The sequence below is a fragment of the Apium graveolens genome, chromosome 10, assembly GCF_009905375.1.
Source record: "Apium graveolens cultivar Ventura chromosome 10, ASM990537v1, whole genome shotgun sequence".
Lineage (NCBI taxonomy): Eukaryota > Viridiplantae > Streptophyta > Magnoliopsida > Apiales > Apiaceae > Apium > Apium graveolens.
The window spans coordinates 70,656,461-70,673,645 of NC_133656.1; the positions used below are offsets into that span (position 1 = coordinate 70,656,461).

The 17,185-nt window shown below is 35.3% G+C and overlaps 1 protein-coding gene across 4 annotated transcripts; it reads right to left on the reverse strand.

Annotated features, from left to right (window-relative positions):
* Nucleotides 1-1,608: 1,608 nt before the first annotated feature.
* On the reverse strand, nucleotides 1,609-16,949 carry LOC141689909 (tubulin-folding cofactor D). 4 transcript variants are annotated; one of them, XM_074494434.1, is made up of 18 exons: nucleotides 16,670-16,805; nucleotides 13,963-14,144; nucleotides 13,274-13,821; nucleotides 12,305-12,407; nucleotides 10,685-10,861; nucleotides 10,219-10,392; nucleotides 9,498-9,614; nucleotides 9,215-9,319; nucleotides 8,310-8,480; nucleotides 7,983-8,198; nucleotides 7,176-7,374; nucleotides 6,431-6,636; nucleotides 6,107-6,331; nucleotides 4,861-5,424; nucleotides 4,504-4,773; nucleotides 3,807-3,851; nucleotides 2,807-2,992; nucleotides 1,609-2,457 (listed from the first exon to the last, which is right to left on the reverse strand). In XM_074494434.1, exons 3-18 carry the CDS (start codon nucleotides 13,819-13,821, stop codon nucleotides 2,173-2,175), a joined length of 3,591 nt encoding a protein of 1,196 aa, XP_074350535.1. In that variant the 5' UTR covers nucleotides 13,963-14,144; nucleotides 16,670-16,805; the 3' UTR covers nucleotides 1,609-2,172. The 4 variants fall into 4 exon arrangements, with proteins under 4 accessions (XP_074350535.1, XP_074350534.1, XP_074350537.1 ...); XM_074494433.1 differs by lacking the exon at nucleotides 13,963-14,144 and having other exon boundaries at nucleotides 16,670-16,949; XM_074494436.1 differs by lacking the exons at nucleotides 13,963-14,144; nucleotides 16,670-16,805 and having other exon boundaries at nucleotides 13,274-13,611; nucleotides 13,722-13,821.
* Nucleotides 16,950-17,185: the final 236 nt, after the last annotated feature.

Consider the following 17,185-nt stretch of genomic DNA (forward strand, 5'->3'; position numbering starts at 1 on the left):
TTATCTAAAATCGAATTGATCCGAGGTTTGCTCCCCCTAGCAACAAATCAAAGAAAAATCCCAAAAAATTTCTTCAAAGTAGTTCAAGGAACCCAACCTTGGATACAAATCAAAGAGACTAACCAAGTCAACCCCGGAATCTCATATTCAAAAGACCCATGAGTTAGAGAGCAACAAATCAAAAAAAAACCCCAAAAAATTTCTTCTAAGTAGTTCAAGGAACCTAACCTTAAACACAAATCAAAGAGACTAACTAAGTCAGCCCCGGAATCTCATATTCATAAGACCCCGAAGTTAGAGGGCAACAAATCAAAGAGAAACCCAAAAAAATTTCTTCTAAATAGTTAAAGGAACCCACCCTGGATACAAGTCAAAGAAACTTAACAAAGAAACTATTCCCCATCCGGGAAACCTGCATAAGGGAGTGAGAGGCAAATGATAGTGCATATTAGTTTAGTCCCAGGAAATGGCCTAACATAATGAGCCCAGGGCCCAAATGACAAATGAAGCAAGGACATCCGGACACGTGGCAACATCCACACCGTCCAAGTGGCCCAGATTTGGAATCTTCTAACGGTCCGGATCCGGTGATGCGTTGTCTCATCATAGACGTCCACGCGTTCCCCAACCCAGAACACGTCAACGGTCCAGATTCAAGGTACAAACCCCTAAACCCTAATAAAAAGCCTATAATCAAAAGGTGTTTTGGGGTTACTCATCGGAGGCGGCGCGGGTCTGCTACCCCCTCGGGTTCTGTTTTGCAGGAACACATCCCACAGCTTTACGAATCCGGATAGAAGGAAAGGACCCGGAAAAGATTGGAGTTATCATGGAGCATGAAGCAGAGTTTGCTTAAATGAATAGAAGACGACGAGTTTTATCAAATATGTATTTTATCAGTTGAACAGAAAAGGTATTCTCCAATACATGGAGATGGAGGTCTTACCCGATTGGTCTCCTGCATCAGCAGGATCCTCAGCTGAGGATGATTCTGCAGGCGCAGTTTTACCTAATTTTTTAACACAGAGATCGATAGATATTACTTGCATCTTTTTTCTACAACTCTTCCGAGCAATGATTGCATCAAAAAATTTGAGCCAGGTTTTAATGGTTTTAATGAAGCTGGTAATGCTCCTTTAATTGGCCTTGTCACGTCATTTTTTTCGGGCATTTTAGTGATATTTAATTACTTAGTTGAAATCGATTTCGCTTAGCACTAATGATAATGTCTATTGCTCTCTGTTTCTGTTAGTAGCTATGATTCGAAGAAACTGGAGTAGTAGCTGATACAGCTGATCACTTATCAGCCTAATTCAATGACGTTTGGCATATTCATAGTGTCGAAATTGTCCTGGTAATTGTTCATAAGTTTGACTTTGCGTACACGTGTGATATTAATTATCATAATATCAAATATTTTTTTATTTATTTAAGTTATGTATAGATTATTTAATTAAACAAATCAAAAAAATTGTACAAATTTTATGTATAAATTATTCTCTTAAAATTGGAGTATTTAAAACAACTCTTATCTACATAAAAGTTTAATCAAAAGTATGTATTCACAAAATTGTGGAAAAATAAAGTTGACTGTTTCACCGACGCAAATTACTCCTGGAGTAGATATGATAAAGAATCTCAAAATATGATGATCACTACAATCTCAAAATATTATGATCATTACAACTATTGATTCATAAGCTAAAAAACAAAAGAATTCCTAAGTCAATCTGATTGCCCCTTTTCTAGTTTAAGCAATGAAAATGTGCAATTCAAAATTTTAGTCACCCATGACTCGCTACTACAACGTAAACATATACCATGACTCACTACAACGTAACCATATATACTATTACACATACACTAAAATGTTCACCTGTGTTATACAACAGCCACTTTCTTGTTTTGATTCTTGGATGTTGAGTTGTTGACACATCTTCCATTCCTTAAGGTACCTCAAACAACACTGGTTTCAGTTTAGAAAAACAGAAAATCAATTAGAAAAGTGGTTTGATGATTAAAAAATTACAAACATTGCTACTGTGAATGCCCTCTTCAGTATCATCCTTTTGTCTTCTCTTGCTCTCCATTTCAGGTCTAAAAAAATCAAATGAGACTGCTCTGCACGATATATTAGGCAAAACAAAGTAGTTGGCATTTTCACATGAATGGTTAAAACCCAGCAGAACCTACTAATGATGAGTATGTTGCATTTTCATCTGTAGATGCTGGCCTCCTTTCCCCATCCTCACTGGAAGTTCTGCAACTAACAAGTTGCCCAATCTCTATATTGGCTGTATGGCAGAGTTCTAATCTACGTTGCTTTGCTTCTTGGACATCACCTTCCCAGCAAGTTTCAGAGATTATTTCAAGTGCTGTCTCTATTTTGTCCTCAGCAATTAGTTCGTCATTTTGCAAAAGGACGAGATATACTTGTTCAGCACAAGCCTTGCGAATCTGAATCAAACGTAATCATGAAACAGTACACACAATTAAAATGTTGTTTAATCGATAACCTGTGGCACCAATACCTGAATACTACTTTCACGATTTCTAGAAAAAAGATACAGTTGTAATCAGAGTTATATGTATGATGAAGGAATGTAAAGTTTCCAATTAAATCTCTTCGCTACAACATGAACGGTTGGAATTTAAAGTACTTCTGACACAAACTTATACATGAAGCTAAATGAATTCTATTCATGTTACTGTAAGAATTTTCATTGAATGTACTGCATAAAACTGATATTGAACTCTTCAACGGGATGTGAAGGATAATAAATAACATTTTACAAGTGGAACAAACCTTCGGGTATCTATGGGAAAGGAACGAAAGAAGATGAGAGAAGGCTTCAATGTTGATAGGCTCTGCAATTGAAGCAATGTAGCCAAGTATGGCAATGCCAGCATATAACTTAGAGAAGTCCTTTGATCCCTTCAGTTCAAGAGCAAGTGATTCCAGAACTCCAGCGCAAAAAATCGGAGTTTGAGCCTGAAGCCGAAACATGAGAAATTGAATAAAGAAAAAAAGATTTGTTCTGTAATTATGCTTTCAAGTAAAAAACTTGAGAACATAGAAATATGTTCACTCGTTACATATTACATTATAGTCTATGTAGGGTAGCTATAATTTTATTTTCTTTATCGTATTCAAGGGACTATGAGATACTCCCTCTGTCCCTCCCATTTGTTTACACTTTCCTTTTTGGGATATCCCTTGCAATTGTTTACATTTCAAAAATTTCCAAAAATAGTAAAGTTTTTATAATACAAAAAGTAACTACATCCCCTACTTCTCTCCACTATACCCACTTTATACATATAATATTAATTGGTCCCCCTACTTTACTCACTTTTTTAACTTTGCCCAACTACTTTATCATTTTTCTTAACCTCCGTGTCCAACCCAAATGTAAACAAATGGGAGGGACGGAGGGAGTATTATTTTTATAAAAGTATAACAAGTTTGTTAATAGTAGACAAGAGTAGTCAGAGCAATGAAGACTAAGACTGCATCAGTCACATATACTCTGAAAGTAGAATCCTTGATGAAATGCCATACGATGTATGCCTTGACTTTTCACCTAATCCAACCGTTTCAGTTAAATACATTCGACGGATCATCATTCTTTTGCCCTCATGAATCATGATACATGTAAGGACTTCATCTTTTATGAAAAATATCATGTAAGGACTATATCTTTCTACATACAACCGATTACAAAGAGACTTCACTCAGAAACAAAAATAATTTAACTGAAGTCCAAAACAAAAGAGGGGAAACATCATGAGGATAAGATGATTACCTCCAAGTTTAGGAAAACCCTTTTGCTGAACAAAATCTCGATGGTCTGGAAACAAAATAGAAGTATAAATTCAAGAGCATGTTGATTTGGAATAACTATTTACCATTCAGGAAACATGAAGGGATATTTGAGAAATGACATTATTTTGTGCATGAATATTTGTGGAAATAACAAAATAGGCATGAATATTGCAAAGACGCGTCATATACTATTCCCCTCAGGTATCAATAGTTTACGCCAGAACCTGACCTTCCCTATTCAACGAGTAGTAATCTGGAGATCTGTAATGTCTTTGCTCTTGGGGAATAACAACCTTTACATTCTCACTCCAGTTATATGATGACATGCCCAAGAAATGTTTCCTTTTTAATATATTAGATTTCATTTCTTCCCAATTACCAATATGATTGCAAAATATTTTCACCCGTAAATATAAAGAAACCACAGTAAAACTTCAAATTATAACTACATATAAGCCGATGCTTGATATGTTATTTGGACAATGTTAATTGAGTAATGTGATATAACAATTATTTAGTTGCCCCCAAAGACCTGGCATGCCAATATTACACCAATCATACATATCAATGACATCATTATTATCTATGAGTGTGTGGGGGGAAAGGAGGGGGGGGGGGGTTGTTATGATTGTATAAACATAAAGAATCAGAATGATCAACTCGAGAGATTACAGTACCTTTAAGGTGGGTATTATGACTCTGTCACGTTTTCTGTACTTATTGAGAACCCAAACAATGTCCTGACATAAATTCAGCTCCCTTGAGAAGCTTTCTTTTGAGTCTTTAGTTTCAGTGGCTTGAAGGTACTCCATTAAAGCGCTTACTGATGTCTTTCTCAAAGACTCTTGCAAGCCACCAATGGAAATAACTATTCCAGCCACCAGGTGTTTACTATAACAACTAAACTGTAATAACTTAACAAAGCGGTAATACGAGTTTGTAGGAACCTGCAGCCAAATTAAAGTTTTACCGTCAAATTTTACTCTGTAAATATCATTATTTAAACATATAGGAACTAACTCTTGTGTACTTACGGCCCACTTTATATTGGCTTCATTGGGAATAACTTTCTCGAGCTTTTCCCTATGAGGTAAGAAGGGGACAAAAATTGATTCATTATATAAAATCCTATAAAGAACCTTTGCAGCTATTTCTCTCATCTTATCCATCTTTTCAACAGCTTGTTTGGCAATGCCTCCAACTACACTTGCAGCGATATTTGAATCAAATAATGGTTGAACTTGGTCATTTCCGATTACCTGTCCCGTACTTTGATCCTGAGAATCGCTACCTTGGGACTTTCTTTGGGAAACAGATAAATCTTTCCTACATAGAATATATGTACACTTCTCAAGTCCATGCATTGCAGCCTCGCGAATCCAAGAGCCTACGTCACCTCTGTTATCCACTGAGTAATCTTCAAGAGCTCCGAGTAAACTCTGCATCACTTCATTCCTGATCATAAGATACAAAGATACTATATCTTTCTCAGGAAGAAACTGTGAACATCCTTTGGTATCACATAAAGTTTTACATGCTGAGACAAGTCCTTTAACAGCATTAACCCGTGCTTCAGCATCCCTGTCTTCTGGTTTCTCCTAGTACATGCAACATTTGTTCATTTACGTTGTCACATAATTTAAAGAATTCTTTACAAATCACAGAGGAAAGTGTGTTCGGGTAGTTACTGATTTAAATTGAACAGCATATGGTCATAAATTATAAGGAAGCATCTGTGGGAGTGGAGATCAAAAATGAAAAGTATACGGAATCCTATGGGGTAAGTGGGAATGAGTGAATTACTTAACGAGAATGACTTTATTAATTCAACCAATCCCCTCAAACAAGCATAAGACACATTAATATTCCCATTATCCAGGTTGAAGTGCCATGAATTAAACAACCCTATATCTTCAGGGCAAAACCTGGTCTTATTTATTGTATCTATACACATACAGCTTTAAGAATTCACATCCCAATAAGTTTTAATCCATGAGTTCCCCCATGTGAATTAGAATTATATTAGGGAAGAGACCAGTAACGTCATACACATGTAGGTATATTATTGCTGAGTTTGATTTTATCATTCCATCTCCACATCTCACCATTTCAATTTTCGTCATTTTTCTATAAATCTGTTTAACTGATTTAATTCTCTTTCTTTTCTTACATATATTATTATTCATTTTTAACCTACCTTAACAAACATCTGATAAGGAGAATTCTGTAGAGGCAACAAGAAGAAAGAGTCAGATCTTTGCACAAAGCAGAAGAAGGTACCTCAACTGCACAAGAACTGCACAACTTTGAAAGTACTGACTTCCAGTTTGTCACCAAAAACTCCATGGGCAAAGAACCAATTGCCAATGCAGATCCTCTTCTTACAGCAACATTGGCATCAGTCAGATGTTCCAAGTATTTTGAAGTGATATCAAAGGCACCTTTATTAGTTGTCTTACCAAGGTATGCTTGAACAAAGTGTTTAAAGGCTTCAACAGCCACATTCTGCAAACCAAAAAGGGAAATCAATTTATACTTGGAGGCATGGTGAGAAAATGTCAGTGAAGTTTAGCCCAAGAGTTCATTAGTTAACCAAGGAAAGACCTGAATCTGACTATTAGGATGCCTCATATTTTCATTCAGAGTTTCAAGTAGACTGTGCATTATTTTTTCTGGCAAAGAAATGTTTGACAAAGATATACATTCAATGAAGCGGGAAACTGCAGAACGCATAATCTCTCCACCCTTTCCGCGATATAACCGTGCTTTCTCAATTGCAGGTACCATACCAGCAATACTTTTCTGCTTATCTGCATGCTAAGCGTTAGAATCAGTAGGAAAGACTAATGAGGCCATTATGTAAAAAATCTAAAACAGCAAATTCTCACTCCATTTTATAATTGATGACCCCTCTACGCTCCCTTTACATTAAAGAAGGGTAATATAGAAAAAAGAAAACTTATAAGAGCTCGCAGGTACAAACAACAAAACATGCTCTCTATCTACTTTAAAACAGTTAACCTAACTACGAAATCAGGTACACTCATACAATGCCCTGCCTAAGTGTTTGGTTCATAGATGATAAAAGTTTCAACCGAAAGGTTAATACCGACTACCAATAGGTTTTTTTTTTAAAAAAAAAAGTTGAAGGTTGATGTCATTTTTATCCTTAAAAATAATTATAATAGCTTTTGTAAAAGCTGCTTTTGGCCCGAAAGCTGAGTAAGCAATGCCAGACGGGCTTTAACTATAAAAATTGAATATTATGAAATGGTGATCAAACTCAGAAGAATTAAAATGCATCATTCGAATTCTGGCACATTGCTTAGGGCAAGGGAATGACCATTACCTGTGTTAAGAATATAACCACACTTGTGCAGAGCTAAAACAAGTTCTCCGGCAGCTAATGTTGCACCATGACGCATGCACAAGTCAGATGAGAGGGTGCAAGGAATTACTTTCTCCAAAATGAAATTTGCAGAATAGTCAGGATCATATTTTACAAGTACAGAAAGTGCACTTGAAGCAAGCTCTCTTAACCCTATATCCTGATAGTGATCAAATAACAGTTTAAGTCAATAAAGTTTTACCCGTAAATATAAGCATATAGATAAGACGTAGGTCACGTAATACACATTCAAAAACAGTAAATGATGCATCAATAACTTCAAGCAAGAATTACATACATTTTTCAGTAAGTAAATGCTTGCCCATAAATTTATATATAATATCTCGAACATTAGATAACAGAAATACACAACCAAAAACAGATGAAACCTTCACTACTAATCAAATGGAAAGAGCAAACTTAAGCCCCTTAATACATTAAACTTGAAATGGGGTATCAGACAACTACAATTGTGTAATCTTTATTTTCTAGATCCATCAGTAGCCTCCATTCAGTTTACCCATTTAACCCGTTTGGTTCGCACAATCCAATTGGTTTTTACTATGAACAAGTGCAAGATTACAATTTTGTGTCTTATCATCAATGACCTGTCATCCACTAGAAAACAGGAAGGGGGAAGCGGGTGGGAGAATTGAAGTTAGGGGCATATATAAAACAAACCTAGAAGGCTTACGGTTAAAATCATTTGTTCAACCTCAAAAAATTTCAGAAACCAGGGAGAACCCAAATTGTAAGGTAGAAACCTACCCAGTGACAGATCTTGTTGTATAGAAGGTCCTCCATGAACGGATAAAGGTAACCGTCATATTGAGCAATACTGGCAGCAACATGAAGATAAGCATTTACACGTGATGACAATGCAAAATAATCGGCGGTATTAACTATGTCAATACCATGAGGATAACTCCCCTGTCTACCAACATTCTCCTGAAAAGCAGCTGCTGCTGCTCGTCTACAATTAACCTAATCACAGAGTATTGATAAAGTGTTGAGAGATTATCAAATTTAACTTTGAAAACCAGTAAACATTTGGTAGAAAACATAAACATTAGAGATATGATATAATGATATCACCTCGCGGTCATAGCATGCAACTGTTAATAGGTGAGGAGCAAGCTGTTCCAGGATGCTTTTCATGTCAGTGTGAGCATATGCACGACCAAAAGCCCAACAAACATAGGCTGCTGCATCACGCACATGAGACCCAACACTATGTGGTCCCCTTCGAATATCATAATGCAATGCCTGCCTCAATGAACTTTACTTTAACTTCCGGGATGTAATGATGAATGTATTTGCGCAAAGCAAACAAGCATACTAAATATTAAAATCTAAGACTACAAACAAAGAATAGCGTGTGCTGTCTTCTGTTATGACAACAAAAAAAAAGTGTGTAGCTGACATTACAAGAATAACCAGGTAGAATTTATAGAATATTGTTGTCCTTAGTTCTAACTTCTAACAAAACAAAAAACTGTGTGTTGTTGACTTCTCACGGATAACCATGTAGAGTTCATTAAACCTCTATACTGATATAGTCTAATTCTACACAGCTTGAATGTATTTGTCATGACTCAAGCTTTTTAACATTTTATTTATATCTCATGTAGAATTCAGAACCTCCAGTCAATACACAGTGACCTATCTATAAGAGTCTCTGAAGAACATGAAAACCATTAAACATTGCTAATCTGTAGTTGTGTACAAAAACAACCAATACCCCTGAATTACATCTTTTACACAATTTATCAGTCAATATTCTCCATCTCTAGTTTCTCTCTTTGTAAGAACGTAAAATTCTGCAGTATAATATTAACAGGGTGTTAAGAATTATACACAAGATCATTTACATGAGGGACGCCTATAGCAGCCAACCACTACCCCTTAAAAAGTACAAGGACCACAAAATAGTAGCACGGTATCATGGCTTAAAATTGAGATATTTTGTGTGCAGATAAAGATAAAAATAAAGAACAGACCTTAATAACAACAGGTAATACTTTAGGAAGACTGATGGGTAGGAGTAATCCTCTACGTGCCAGTTCAGCCAACGCCAAGCATCCCCCATGCCAGGAACCATCTCCCTTTGTAATAGCAAAAAATTTATAACATAAATGTGAAATTTGATATGAGAGCCTACCGAGCACTCTATATTATAATTCTATTTATCATTTAAAAAGTAAGAATATAAGAAAATGATACTATAAGTATCAATAGAGATAAGTGTACAAGAACACATATAACACAATTGCTTCAACATACCTCGCCTGGTGAAAACAGCTCCAGCACAGATGAAAGAACTTCATCTGAGAGGGAAAACGTCAGAGATGAAGTAATGCGACCAATACCTTTTGCAGCAGACCAGCGCACAACAGTATCCTAATGTATCAATAATCATAACAGAAAATACATTTAAGATCAGAGACAAATGACTAATTAGATACTCCTACTACTTGTTTTACAATCACCATCTGTTTAGTACACAATCATGAGGACAATGTCAATGTCTATGGAGATTGCTGCTCCGAGATATTAAAACATGACCTCAAATAACACCGAGGACGCATGCAATTCTTTCCAGTCTTAATAAATACGGTCTACCCACATTTGAAGCAAAAAATATAGAAAACTAAGAATAGTGTTTTATATCCATTTCAAACGAAACTCTGCAAATAAAGTTTTAGCCAAATGGCAGTATTAATATATCTATATATATATCTATATATGTGTGTGTGTGTGTGTGTGTATGTGTGTATTGATTCGATACAATAACAATTTTTCCAAATGTCAAAAATCTTAAACTTCAAATATATGGATATCACGGCATAACCATGAAAGGAAGAATGAGAAAGTCAATCTTAGAATTATTATATTATACGCCTTCTAATAATTATATATATAATAACATTTTATACTAGAACAATTTCGATATTTTACATCGAATGGAAGTTCATACCAAGAAGATTTGTACTCTCTAACTTACTGTATCTCTCAGTCCGGAAAGCAATAACTCAATTATCTCTTCTACGATTTCAGGAACATCCATTTCCTCGTTCATGCACTCTTCAACGGATAAATTGTTGGAATCCAGATCCACACCGTAGCTATTTGTACGAGACACGGATAGAGGACTCTCTCCAAGTGTCTTAAATTTTGTCTACAACAAGAAACGGGATTGAGAAAGCATACCCTAAAGTTAAACACCCAGATGTATATCAGCATACACCACATAAAATATTAGAACATATAATTAACACTGGATTAAAGTATCAACGGGTTATAGCTCAGTACTAAACAGAATTAACACGTCAAAAATTCAGCAACCAGATTATAACAAGAAATAGTCCACATTTGTTTGGAAATTTAAGCATATCAGTGATTAAAAACATTAATAGGTGCAAAAAGAAACATATACAAATTCATAGTGCAACGTAGATATGACATCTAACCACATAGCGCCAGGATGGTGAACGATGAGGAAGGCTAACAAGCCCAATCCGCTGAGTCAATTTCACCAAATACTTCCTTAGTAAGGGGCTCCGTGCTGCTCCAGCAGACTTGATCAGAACAGACGAATCACTCCAGACAGCAGCAACTGCATCAGTTAACAGTCTCCTGCTGCCAACCTACGATTCAAAGGAAAAGCGTTGTGTGATCCAAAGACAAATAACCGCAAAAGACATATTAATAAATTTCAGTGGGGAAAAGGGGTAAAGCATTGGGATTTTTCCTGGATTAAATTTGGTGCTGCTTTTTTCCTAATAAACTTCTGTGTTTTTTTACCGATTACCTTCTGCAATTTTTTCTCTTTTTGCTAATTAAACTTCTGAACTTTTGCTAATGGAGCATTCGTATAGTGCTTTTACTTTATTTTCTACGTTCGGTTTTCACATATAGGGTCCAGCATTTAGCCTAAAATAGCTATTACTGGTGGAAGATGACTGACAAGTAAAAAATAACAGTATATTCTAATTACTTGTACTTTTAAAAAGGTAAGGGGTTTTTTAAGGTGGGTCCGCAACCCTAAGCATGCATACTTGTCTCACCAAGACTTGAACCCTAGAACTTTTGCTGGAGGGTGAAGGTGTGATGATGCTGGAGCACTGCCTCTTTGTTCACTTCTATTTATATACTATAAGAAAATATTCTTTCTCCATTGAAAGGCTCAGAGGAGACAAACTGCACACAATCTTTGTACCATGGGGTGTCAATTCATGGTTATCTTATCACATATCCCTTTGCTCCTACCCTTTGCAACAAAAACAATCAAAGCAAGAAAAAAGAAATCCTAATGTATGGATCCTAAAGATCTGTTACATTTCTTTTTAAGTTAATATGTTGCCAAAAGCAATAGGCTAATCTAGTTTTGAATACTCAAATGCTTAGTAGAAACAACTATCATTAATGTAGGCATATACACTTTGCATTCTGCTCATTATGATTTTAAAAGAGGAGATAGGAATATAAACCAGCACTTAAACACATGTCAAACTGCCAATGCTTGGGATTCTTTTCCAACTCCCAATATAATTACTCTGTCCAAAATTCACATAAATTGACATGATGAATACCTTTCAGTTAGGGCACATTGCCTAATACCTCAACAAAGAAAAGCTTCTTTCATCGTACAAGAACTGTGATTGTGGACTCATACTCTAAAAATATATATAGTTCCCACAGTATCTTTAAAGTTTGAACATACATTAAAATAGATATTCAGTTTGTCCTAAAGGTATTTTACATAACACAGCTTAGAATCTTCCGGTGCATAATAAGTTGCTCTATTTGCTATTGTCAACAGAGAACACTAGGCTAATCACTTTATAAGTCTATTAATCTCAGACAATATGTCGAGAAGGTACCAAATCCAATAATCCTTGATACTGCAACCAAGAACCAACCACATCATCTAGTATGATGGCATCCAACTTAGCATATCATTACAACGATTCCACAAAAAAAATATTTGCTTTAAAACTCCCCATTTCCAATTTTATAGAAAAAGATACATGAATGTATCAGATATAATAGGCACAACAAAACTAAATACGAATTAGGCTCAAAATAACCTTAAAAATTGCTGCCAGTGCTTCAACAGCACCAAGTAACTGAAAGTGGTGTAGAGCATCTCCAGTGACAGAAGAAAGAACATCATGTGTCCATTCAATAAAGCTGGTAAGAATAGAAAAGAATTCTAATCAAGGCTTAAGCAACAATAGAAAAGTTATGACTTACTAACTCAAAAGTCAAAACATATTACGGTTGTAAGAAATTAAATTATTCATCTAAGTATGCACTACAGCCATTTCTCCTTTCTCCAACAGAAACAAACATAATTTGCAGGTCAGTGAGTGTAGAATTTTTTTTTCTTTTTTTGCTAGTTACACACACTCACACACCCACCTTGTCTTTGACAATGTTCAAACCCTCGACATCCCGTAAAGGGAGTGAGGGAGATACCGCTACACCAAGAGGTGTTGGGTGTGCGTGTAGAATTTCTCTTTGTTCCAGGATGCTACTTATTGCACTATTACATTTTGTAAAAAATCTTGCTGCATGTAACATGTGATCAAACATATTTTTCTTTAAGCAGAAGAAGTACTATCACTGGTACAAAAGCCTATGATTTTACAGAATAAATATATCTAATATGACATTAATGATTGCTTGCTCTTATAAATCCTTAAGACATATGAAATGATATAATATGTCTTCTATAAACTGGATGTTATAATCTACACTGCACTCATTTACAGGTAGAATCTATTACTAATTTTTTCTTCACGCATTTTAGCTCATACTCTTATCCTCAGTCAGCTAGAACAACAAAATAAGCAACAGAAGGTTTACAGCCAAGTGAAAATTCGAAAATCTGTATGCTCCTTAATCGCTTGGGCTGCCCAAAGTAGACATACTCGACTAAACAGATACATTAAATATACTTATTTCATGATGTTATCGCTTAAAGAAAGTTGCGTAGTTTTATCATAGATACTGTAGCATGCAATTTATATCATTGTCACTTATAAGATACATACCTGTTAAAAGGCTTTATCATGTCTGGGCGGGTTAAAAGCCTTGAGAGGAGCAGCCCAGCCATGGTGCGCATAGGACCAGCATTTGACAGGTAATCTTTAGAGAACCCCAGTATCCTAATTACTAGTGGAGGTGAATCATCTCCGTCAAGATAGTTGCTATCCGCCATACTTGTATCCACAGAAGAGATATCAAAAGGAACCAAGACCAATATGTATAACCATAGTAGCGTTACACATTTTGTCTCCATCTCACCGGTACTTTCTTGCCTCAGTGACGTCACTGCTTTCTTGTCGTGGCATTTCTCCAAAAGAGATACAGCAAATTCCAAATCAGAAACCTGGTGAGGGAAGAACCTGATAACAGCCTTGTAACCACAAACAGTAACTAACGAGTAGATTATAATACATAAGGGTTTAATCACTTCAAGAACTTCATTGTTAGCTAGACCTGGTTCAATTGTTTTTGAACGGACAAGGGACATTAAAGGAGAAATTATGCTTTCCAGATATGGCTCAAGAAGTTGGCCTTGTTCCTGATACTTGTCCATCTGCAGAATGCAGATATTTTATAATAAGAACAAACAACAGATACTACATTAAGGTAATTACGTCTTCATATTTTCCTCGAGAATATAATCATTAAAACCAGTAAATAGAATGTGTAAACAACAGAAACAGAAGATAAATACCTATCTTATAGTTTATAGTAGTGAATAGAAGATATGGATCACAAACAAACAGCAAAGCGGATCAAAAGAGCAATTATGAACTTCCACCAAATAGTAACAACTTTATGCACATGATAAATAATTTATCCTTGTCATAGTTCCATGACCCCTGAACTCAAGAATTATTAGCTCATCTCTCAATCCTGTACAGGATGACATGCACTTGTGTAAGATAAAAGCGAAACTGGAACTTACTTAACAAGGGACTGCTGCAGGCTGCCTATAAAATAATGATGCAAAGCATATTACACTGCCAGAAATCAGATTTTTTTGTTTAATTGCTTAGGGTACAGTTCCAACCAAAATCCTAGAGAAAAACAGCGGGCTATTAAATCCCAAGCCTCTCTCTATAAATGGTTTAGGATGAATAGAAAGAATTTGGCCTGTTTCTTCTGATTATATAATCTATCCTAAGATGTGTGGATGATGTAAATACGTGTTGGTGTGCTTCAATGATTACAGTTCTTTAAAATTACATGGGACTTGTGGCACGTAAGAAAGTGAAGGTGGCAGAGATGTGCATGCTAGTTAAAATATTTTCCTTCGAATGGATAGACATATTTTTAATGAAGATGATTGCAGGCCTGGATGCAACATAAGGAATGTTAACATTATCTCTCTGCTAGAGCGGGCAAAACTATAATCAATCAAAGGAACAACATGTGCATGTTTATGACTCTTGAGACAAATGAACAATATTCAAGCACTGCTGTAATTGATGGTATCAACTAATTATGAAGGCTAATTTCGTAATTCAGAACTGGGCCAAGTTGGGTCAGTAGTTGTGAAAAATTGGAATTTCAGGTCAACACATTGCATAGAATTGAATACCAAAAACATATGTATAGTATCTACGTACAGTGGTTTCAATATAAAGAGAGTCTTTGTATGAAGAAGCTCAACAGATTTTTGAGGATATGAAGGTAGCGGGATTTACACCTAAGAAGTTTACTTTCAATACGTTAATTAATGCATATGGGAAGTCTTGGAGACCTAAGGATGCTTTGAATATTTTAAAGGAGATGGAATTTCATGGTTTATTGCCTAGTGTTGTTACTTACAATTTGCTAATTTCAGCTTTTGCTAGAACGGCATGTTGGATAAGGCAGTGAAGTTTAAAAATCAAAAGGTGGAAAAAGGGATGAAGCCAGATGTGTTCACTTATACTACGTTATTGCCAGGTTTTGAGAAGGCTGGCAAAGATGAGGCTGCGACAAGGGTTTACAAAGAGATGAAAAGTGCAGGCTGCAATCCGAATATCTGCACCTTTAGTGCCCTGATTAAGATGCATGGTAACAGGGGGAATTGGAATGTAATGTGAAGGTTTTTGAATAGATTATGCTTTCTGGTTAGTCTCCGGATATGGTCACCTGGAATAAACTTCTGCAGTGTTTGGGCAGAGTGGTATAAATACAGAAGTCTGGTGTTTTAAAGAAATACAGAGAACATGTTTTGTTGCTAAGAGGGACACTTTAATACATTGATTAGTGCATATAGCCAGTATGGAGCTTTTGACTATGCAATGATTGTTTAGAACAAGATGTTGGAAGCAGAAGTAACTCCAGTCCTTTCCACCTGTAACGTGTATTTAGCATCATTGGATTTGGGAAGATTCTGAGAAAGTACTTGCTGAAATGAAGGATAGAGGGAGCAAGCAGATAGTTCATTATTAAATGCTTAATGATATTGAAGTATTTACAAAGCAATGATATAGAACTAGAACATAAACAACGGTACCACATTTGCGTCAATTTTAAAGATATACTAATTTAACAATAAATTGATTTAGAAAAGCAAGAACGAAAAATTCTCTCATTCACTCAGTTTCTCAAACACTTACCATACCTCACCATCACATTTTATAAACAGCTCCACACATTACATATACAACTCTATATGAACATAATGTGAGTGTGTGTGTCTATATATATAACAAATGTACAAATTAACTTACCGAAAAACGATAATTTGAATATTATACAGCTAAAGATGTCACCAACAATAGACTTGACGAGCTCTCATTCATCACTTTCTAAATTACCAAAATTTCTCAATCCCTCATTTTGTCAAACACCTAGAAAACCTCTTTTACTATCACCTCTCAAAAACACGATCCAACTTTAACTACAAAGGAACATAACTTATACAGACACAAACACACTACATAAACAGTAATTCTACATACCTAACTTTCTCATCATATCACACTACCTTCACATACGCACATGTACATTACCTAATTTTACGAAAAACTCAGTGCTCTAGTTAGTAACATATTTCTCAGTCCTAACATAACAAAGACTGTGTACTTCCAAACTCCATAAATAACCAAATTCTCCGATAATAAAAAAATTATCCGATACCATTGTCAGAAAGGAAGTTCTCGTCACATCACATAAACACATTACCTACATTCACAAACAGATACAATAACAAACTAATTAAACAAGTGCTCTAGTTAGCAAATATTTTCCGTACTTTAATCTCGATTAATGAATAAAATCCTACAATTCCACAACTATTAGGTATCACATTACCAATACATAAACACTTACATAAACGAATTCGTAAAATCCCGGTGCTATAATTAGTAAAATGCTATACGGACAGTATATTTATAATCTCGATAAATGAATAAAATACTCGAGTCGGAGTCGAAGTAACTAACAATGGATCGGATTTTGCGGACGGAGGAGAGATCGATGAGACGGCCATTAGAAATGATAGTGTGAAGAATGGACTTGACTTGCTCCCATTCTTGTAGAAAGTATCTTTGAAGAACTGATTCTTTTGAATCTTGCTCATCTTCTTCGGATACAATTGGTGCTGCTGAAGCTACTACTACACTCTCTGACTTCTCCATTTTTGCTTGATTTCTCTGATATGTATATTTTTATTTTGATCGCTGGGTTTGTTGGGGGTTCTGAGATATGGACCTAAAATGCTTCTTGCTCTCTGTATAGTTACATGACTAGATTAGTAGCGGTTATATTATAATTATTTTTAAAAAAATTATTTTGAAATATCTTAATTTGAATTATATATATTAATATAATATTTTTTAATACATAATAACGAGAGAGTAGAATGAAATTATAAACACAGAAACTCAAAATTTAATATTACCCAAATTACAAATATTGATTATCAACTTTTTATTAAATATTAAAATATAATAATGAAT

Excerpts from the sequence above, each read along its gene's own strand:
- LOC141689909 (XM_074494433.1), bottom strand. The coding sequence starts at position 16,864 with ATGGAGAAGTCAGAGAGTGTAGTAGTAGCTTCAGCAGCACCAATTGTA. Across the intron at positions 7,375-7,982 it reads ACAACAAGATCTGTCACTGG|GATATAGGGTTAAGAGAGCT; the intron begins GTAGGTTTCTAC and ends GATCACTATCAG. Across the intron at positions 6,637-7,175 it reads TGGTTATATTCTTAACACAG|ATAAGCAGAAAAGTATTGCT; the intron begins GTAATGGTCATT and ends CTTAGCATGCAG.